At 36.3% G+C, this 8,385-nt stretch overlaps 2 protein-coding genes across 2 annotated transcripts; both read left to right on the top strand.

Annotated features, from left to right (window-relative positions):
• The first annotated feature begins 3,564 nt into the window (after positions 1 to 3,564).
• LOC145609550 (zeatin O-glucosyltransferase-like) lies at positions 3,565 to 5,007 on the top strand. The gene has a single exon (XM_081665006.1). It carries the CDS (start codon positions 3,583 to 3,585, stop codon positions 5,005 to 5,007), a length of 1,425 nt encoding a protein of 474 aa, XP_081521132.1. The 5' UTR covers positions 3,565 to 3,582.
• A 1,388-nt stretch (positions 5,008 to 6,395) lies between these two features.
• On the top strand, positions 6,396 to 7,981 carry LOC145609044 (zeatin O-glucosyltransferase-like). Its single transcript, XM_081664615.1, has one exon. It carries the CDS (start codon positions 6,403 to 6,405, stop codon positions 7,813 to 7,815), a length of 1,413 nt encoding a protein of 470 aa, XP_081520741.1. The 5' UTR covers positions 6,396 to 6,402; the 3' UTR covers positions 7,816 to 7,981.
• The last annotated feature ends 404 nt before the right edge of the window (positions 7,982 to 8,385 follow it).

The raw sequence follows: 8,385 nt of genomic DNA, 5'->3' as shown, positions 1-8,385 counted from the left end.
ATCAGATGAAACATGTAATTAAGTATGTACTTTCTAGAGGGTATTACATCCAATCTCAGTTGTTTACGTATTTTGGAACTTAAAAGTCTTTGGTTTGAAGAGTTGCCAAAGTCGATTGGGAATCTAAAGCATTTGAGATATCTTGACTTGTCATATAATCCAATCATGAAATCACTTCCAAATACAATATGCAAACTATTGAATTTGGAAACTTTTTATACCAACGGATGTGAGCAATTAAAATTGCTACCAAGGGGTATAAATCAATTACAATGCTTAAAGAAATTTATGGTAACAACATGCCAAGAGAGCTTAGTTGACACCGAACTCAATGAATTAAGTTCTCTACAATCCCTACATTTTCATTCATGTAAGAGCCTAATCTCATTGTGGGACAATGATAATATTGCGTACCTCAGCTGCCTCCAAAGCTTGTTCATCCATAATTGTCCAAAATTGATAAACCTTCCAAACAGTATGAAGTACCTTGTTAGCCTTCAAACATTACACATAAGAAATTGTGAAGAGCTAGATATGAACAAGGGAGAGGCCCTTCAAGGCCTTCAAAGCCTCCGACTATTGTTCATCAACAATGTGAAAATGGCCAGTCTTCCAAATGTCTTGCAATCTGCTACAGCTTCTCTTCAAATCCTGGGTATTGTAAAATGCCAAGGTTTGGTGGAGCTTCCAGATTGGTTACATTGTTTTACTTCCCTTCGGGAATTTGAAATAGCAGAATGTCCAAATATGTTAGGTTTGCCCAAGTGTCTTAGCCATATCAATTCTCTAAAACTTCTTGTAATTTTTGGATGCCCAAACTTGTCAAAAAGATGTGCCGTACCAGATGGAGAAGACTACTCTCTCATACAACACATTCCAACAATTATTCTTGATGGTGTTACTGCTACTAAAAGTCGAAGCCATTGAATAAAGGTCTCAACTTCTATACTCTCTAATGTTAATTTAATACTTCTATTGTCTTATCTTTGGATGATCTTTGATTTCCTGCAGATGCATTTTAACTTATAATTTTTTTGACATAATAATTTCTTTAATTCCTATACGTAACCAACAACAAGAAGGAGAAAGAATTACAAATTAATGACTTTAGTTCAAAGAGTATACTCTGTAACTATCATGCATTGATGATTATTTATGAAATTTTTTGTAATACAGATTTTGGGACCACTGTTATTCGACCCGAAAGTTGGAGCTTAGTTCGGGACTTCGGGTGTGATTGTTTAGGGCTTATTTGAATATTCAAGGCCTCAAGGGTCAAGGGCTTATATTTGTCTAAATCATCTTCTGTACAATAAAATGGTTGAGGTTATGGTATCTATTTATTACTCCTTCCGTCTCTTTATTAATGTCCACTTTCTATCATTTATTTTTCACATAATAGAGAGAAAATGGACGTTAATAAAAAGACGGAGGGAGTAAATGCTTTGTAGAAGTAATGTGGTTTTACCTTACTCTTAAAGTGAGGGTTTTACATGTAACAATTTTTTTTTTTTTTTCTCATTGTACTTTTTGTTTACTTCGATTGTTTATTGTACTTTTATCAACATTTGAGTTAATTGTGTTAAAGTTGGTGTGTGAAACATGATTATATGGAGTATCTACCTATGTATTGTTAGAATAATTACACAAATAACTTCTATCACATCATACATTCAATTAAAATAAAAGTTGTAAATCATTCATAAAAAAATTTGGCTACTCCGGTTTCCATAAAATCATACAGTATCTTAGTTTATGTTTCTATGATTCAGATTTTCAATACATTGATTAAAGAAGGCAAGATTCATTATTCAAGTATCAATCTCAATTCTCAAACAATCAATCCACAGCTATCATAATGAAAACATCCCCCACCCTCCTTGGAAGAGTTGAGAGGGACAACAAAACCATATGTTGTGAGATTTGTGACATACCTTGTTAGTTTGATTGTTCACATGATCACAGCTTGCAAGGCAATAGAATCACGACTTCTGTTCACATGATCACAGCTTGCAAGGCTATTGTCTCAGCAGATAGCATCTGTTTTACACGAGCAAAAGAGCCAAGCATGGGACAATCATCAACATGACATTTTTACTCGCAGATAATGCTTTGCCCAGCATCAAGCTGATCTGCTTTACAGACTCTGCATCAGTAAAACAGAGGCACGGGACTGTTGGAGCAGTCTGATTCCTAGAATATTGCACAAGAGAACAGCAGTTGGAAGTCAATCAGTGGAGAGCAACTCTCTTCAAATTGCAGCTTAACTAATTTGGTAACAAATGGTATAACAGCTATAGCTAAACAATATATCATATCGGTGCAGCAGCTGTAATTTTTTTTTTGTCATTCACATTCAATAAGCAAGCAACAATGCAGCATAAAACTAAGCATATTCCAGTTTAAGTAAAACTTTAGTAGTGTCTTAATACTAACCAACAATGAAATGAAATAGGTATAAGACCTTATTACAACATGTTACAATCCTCAATGTCACTGCTGATCATCAAATAACAGTTTTTCTTATTATTCAATCACATCAAAATGATTTCGAGATGCTTAATAGTTTTTGGGAAGATAGACAGACAGTGATGCACCCAAGTACCCAACTTAATATGCTTTGTAGGGATCCTTTATGTTCAGTGACGGATCTTGAAAATAACTAGTGTCAAATGTTTTTTCTCTCTTTTATGGTCTTAAAGTTCAAAACAGGTATGTCGTGTATATCATCCAAAGCAATGAGATTGGTAGCTCATCCTCTAGACACTAGTCAAGGCTTCCTGACCTGATTTTCAAAAATTACAAAAATCCAATGGCCATTTCTAAGAAAACCTAGTTCTTTGAACCAAGACTAGAATCTTCTGTAAACAAAAAAGAAAAGATTTACAAAATAGTACACCACCTGAGCAATAGATAGGTATTTTGCAGCTTTGCTCGTGGGTAGCACTTTGGTGTAATAATAACCAATAATTAAGGTAACTATACATTCAATCATGATTAGGACTATCGTTTATTATATTCTAAGTGAGAAATAATTGAGCATTATAAAATACAAGTTACAGGAAATGCAAGAGAACACGAAAGCACTATACATTCAATCATGATTAGGATTATAATATATCTTGCTATTTAGTCAATGACTAAAGAGAACACGGAAGCACTAATCTAGTTTTATGTGCCACTATAAGATAATTTAATCTAATCATAAGCCTAATAGTGCTAAACCTTACAAACAAAAGACTATTTATTTAAGATAAATAAAATCCAGTCTCCACATTCCATCTAGAAAGTTATAGGTAGGTACACCGTACACCCATCCCTAAAATAGGTAAGCCATGAGCATTTGCAATAAAAACGAGCAAAATAAGGTGTTCCCAATTAGAAACAAAAACAGCAATACAAAACTAACAATGAACACTTATCAACTCTGGATTGCAATAAACAAATTTTTATTTCACCCAAAAGCATGTGCTACACAAGTTGTGCATACGCCGCTTGTCTAGGTAAGTTTATATAATGTGAAGGGGTGGAGGCTGTCCATATTCTTAAAACTAAATCTTCCAGCCTAAGAACTAACTCAAAATGGCACACCAAATTTACAATCAAAATGATCAACAAAAAAGCCTCAAACATCCTTCAGTTGCAGTAGTCATGGTACCATTCCCAATGCAAGGCCATCTCAATGAAACTCTGCATCTATCCAACCTCATAGCCTCATATGGTATACCAGTTCATTTTGTTGGATCCACAACACACAATCACCAAGCTAAACTGCGCCTCCACGGTTGGGACCCCGAAAATACAAGTAAAATTCAGTTTCATGACTTGCAGCTCCCTCCTTTAATCTCAGTTCCTCCCAAATTCGATCCCCACACCACATTCCCTGGGCATCTCCAACCGCTATTTGATGCTTCCTCTCATCTCCGTCAACCTGTATTCCAACTTCTACAAGAGTTCTCAACTAAGTTTAGGAGGATCATCATTATTCATGATACTTTAATTGCTACTGTTGTTCAAGATGTGAACCTAATCCCAAATGCTGAGTCATATGCCCTCCATAGTGTCTCTGCCTTCGCCATCTTTTTCTACATTTGGGAGTCGATAATTAACAAACCATTTCAGCTAGATTCTGATATCCCAAAAAACATTACCTCAAGTGAAGGGTGCTTTACACCAGAGTTTGCAGACTATGCAGCAAAGCAATACAAAGTATTAAACTTCGAGAGTGGAAGAATCTACAACACATGCAGACCAATAGAAGGTAGATATATGGACTTACTGGAAAAGCTACCCACAAATGTTAACAAAAAGCTTTTTGCAATCGGACCTTTAAATCCAGTGGAAGTAAAGGGTAGATGCACTTACAATCGACATCAATGTCTCGAGTGGCTGGACAAACAAGAGAAGGATTCTATAATATACATTTCTTTTGGAACATCAACATCAATGTCAGAGGAGCAGATTAGTGAGTTGGCAGTTGGGTTAGAAAGAAGTAGGCAAAAGTTTTTATGGGTTGTTAGAAGTGCTGATGGAGTAGAACTTTCCGCAGAAGGTGATGTGAAAAGGCCTCAACTACCAGAAGGTTATGAAAGCAGAATACGGGACAGGGGAATGGTGGTGAGAGACTGGGCACCTCAGCTTGAAGTTCTAGCGCACCCATCAACAGGAGGATTCATGAGTCACTGCGGCTGGAACTCATGCATGGAGAGCATCAGCATGGGAGTGCCGATTGCAGCATGGCCAATGCATTCTGATCAGCCAAGGAACACAATTTTGGTAACACAAGTACTAAAATTTGGTATAGAAGTCAGAAATTGGGCACAAAGAAATGAGCTTGTAACATCAACTACAATAGAAGATGCAGTGAGAAGATTAATGATATCAAAGGAAGGTGAGGAGATGAGGAAACAAGCTGCAGAGCTCGGAGGCATTGTTCGAGGATCAACTGCTACAGGTGGATCTTCTCGCCTAGAAATGGATTCTTTCATTGCTCACATAACCAGATAATGGTGTAAAAAAGAGGAAACATCCTAAGAAAATCTTGGATAGTTGGAACATAATTGAAGATATGATCGCAGGCAACTCAATCAGTGAAATGTACTGAAATAATAAATGAACTTTGCCTAGCTAGGATCTTGACTTACTGATGTATAAGTTTTTATGATAAAAAAATAATGAAAACATTAGTCTCAGGTATGGTACCAATCTTGAAATTCATGGAGATGTGAGTACTAAGAATTGACCAATAATCAGGCCTCTGAGCCTTTCTGCTATTACAATTACAAGCAACCTGCAACAACCTTCTGAGTCTCCCTTGGGATGATACCAAATCTATTCAGTTAATTCTCTACCATGAAATAGATCACAACCCTAATTTTTTATTTTGGTCACTTTCCTAGTATAAACCCCCTTGCTAGTTCTGGTGATTAAGATTGCCTGTGCTAAGATAGATACTAGAGAAAGCCTAAAGACAATGATGATCCCTACCATAATTTGATATGATGAAAGGCAATTATATGCATCACTATCATAAAAAGTTTTGTTTATGTATGTAAATACTTGTTAACTTAGTTCCAAGTTACCCTATTTCTGTCGTTTTAAGTTGCATTTGAATGATCAAATCAACGGAAACAAAACACAATCCAAATCGAAAGCATGAAAAATTCATCCTCCACAAGTAAGAAAGTTTGGCTGCCCTTTCTACAGAGCTAACAAGTGTATTTCAATTATCATTCCAGGACTACCCAATCTATTTGTTATACACCTCAATAGTCAATATAATGGTCTCCTTATCTTCATAGCCTAAAAGTTGTCATGGATATAACTACTTTGTAATTCAGATTTCAGAGGGAAAAAAAAAAAAAAAAATCTCCTTGTTAAGGCATTGGACCACATAATAATTGTATCTCCACTCTCCAGTCCTCATCTTACCCACAATTTGTCAAAAACAAGATAAATACAGAACAACCCAACACAAAAAGGGTCAACTACAACAAGAAATCCCAAAGATTCCAAAATGGAATAAGTATCTTATGATACTTTTATATACATTAGAAACCTGACTTTTTCTCATATAACCTTGGTACCTTACAAAAAAAAAAAATGTAAATACAAAATAAAATAAAAAGAAGAAAAAAAAATCTGCACGCGAACACATACACATGCAGACACAATATATTTATATATCACATACCAGATACCATATGATAAGGAGAGAAACTTTACCTTGTTTTCATCCCAATAGACTAGTGGAACAAGCATTTTTAGATAAGCTATACGAGGTCCTGTCCCCAAAATATATAAACAAACATAAATTAAAACAAAGGATTTTTTATTCCCTATATCTTTAAGGTTTTAATGGCTATCAAGATCCATCCAAAGACATCCTAAAATTTATGCAATATGGAAAGACAAAAAGGCTGTCAAACTGGCCTTAAACAACCTGAAATAGTTGTGGTGATGGTTCCCTTCCCAGCCCATGGCCATATCAATCAGCTCCTCCACCTCTCTCGTCTTATAGCCTCCTATGGCATACCGGTTCACTTTGCTGGATCAACTGTGCACAATCGCCAAGTGAAGCTCCGTGTCCATGGTTGGGACTTGGAAAGTTCAGGTAACATCTATTTCCATGACTTCCAACTTCCTACTCTCGGCTCATTTTCCCCTAAAAACAATGCCTGGATCAAATTTCCAGAGCATCTCCAACCACTTTCTGATGCTTGTTCATATCTCCGTCAACCTGTGTTTCAACTTTTACAAGAACTTTCATCTAAGTTTAGGAGAATAATTATCATTCATGATAACCTGATGGCCTCCGTAGTGCAAGATGTAAAATTGATCCCAAATGCCGAATCTTATACTTTTCTATCAGTATCTGCCTTTACCATCTTCTTTAATAAATGGGAGTCCATTATAGAAAAACCTTTTGAATTAGATTCTGATGTTCCAAGATACATCCCTTCTAGAGAAGGGAGCTTCACACCAGAGTTTGAAAAATTTATAATAAATCAACACAAGCTTTTGGAATTTGAATCTGGAAGACTTTTTAATACATGCAGATTGATAGAAGGTAGATACATGGAACTATTGTCAAAACTATCAACGAATGTTAACAAGAAACTGTTTTCTATTGGACCTTTCAATCCGGTGGAAGCAAAAGGAAAAACGAACACTTGTCGGCCTAGATGCCTTGAGTGGCTAGACAAACAGGAGATAGAATCTGTGATATATGTTTCTTTTGGAACAATAACATCTATGGCTGATGAACAGGTCAAAGAGTTAGCAATAGGATTGGAAAGAAGTGAGCAAAAGTTTATATGGGTTCTTAGAGATGCTGATAAAGGCGATTTATTTGAACAAGATGAGGCAAAAACTCTTCAGCTGCCAGAAGGATATGAAGAAAGAATGATAAATAGGGGAATTACTGTGAGAGGCTGGGCACCTCAGCTTGAGATTCTAGCCCATCCAGCAACGGGTGGGTTTCTGAGTCACTGTGGGTGGAATTCATGCTTGGAGAGCATCACTATGGGAGTGCCAATAGCAGCATGGCCTATGCATTCTGACCAACCCAAAAATAGCATTTTGATAACAGAAGTCCTACGGATTGGTTTGTTAATCAGGGCTTGGGAACACAGAGCTGAGCTAGTAACATCGACTGTAGTTGAAAACACAGTAAGAAAATTGATGAAATCGGAAGAAGGAAAAGAGATGAGGAAAAGGGCTGCAGAACTAGGCAGAGCCGTTCGAGGCTCAGTAGCAGATGGTGGAAATTCTCACTTGGAAATGGATTCTTTCATTGCTCATATTAGCAGATGAAATTTTTTCACAGCGCAAGGCACAAGTAGAATAAGCAGCCAATACGCATTGTTTCTTTCTGTAATATGGTCATGTTGTTATTGAACATTGTCACATGGACTCACATCAATGCACCAGAGCATAAGTTGCATATTCATCTTGCACAAAACTGCAATTGTACTACTGGCATATTAAGTCTAAGGTCTAATTAAAAGAGCTTAATTGACATAGACTTCTTATGACCAGAAAATAGGTCAAAAATAAGCACAGTATCAAACTAAAAAAAATTCCTCGTATTTTACATATGACACCTTTGCACATAGAATTCCCATGTGCTTGTATCCCCCACCCCTGGCAAGCTACCTAGTTCAAGTTTGCAATCGCAGGGAAGCGAACATGTCAATAGATCAAAAAGAGTTTACTTACGTTTCCACAAAGTTTACAACCCAACAACATCATTCTTTCAGGAATAGAAATCACAAGATCAAACTTCAAAAACAATTATGGTAAATAACATGAGTAGAGAGCTTACTTATCTTTCTGCTACATTTTGTTACTCAGACTCAGCTATCAAATGTAGAGCACTGAAAC

Source organism: Chenopodium album, chromosome 23 (genome assembly GCF_948465745.1).
Source record: "Chenopodium album chromosome 23, dcCheAlbu1.1, whole genome shotgun sequence".
Taxonomy (NCBI): domain Eukaryota; kingdom Viridiplantae; phylum Streptophyta; class Magnoliopsida; order Caryophyllales; family Amaranthaceae; genus Chenopodium; species Chenopodium album.
Note: the sequence above shows the minus strand (reverse complement) of the source record. Positions and strands in the feature narration are given on the sequence as shown.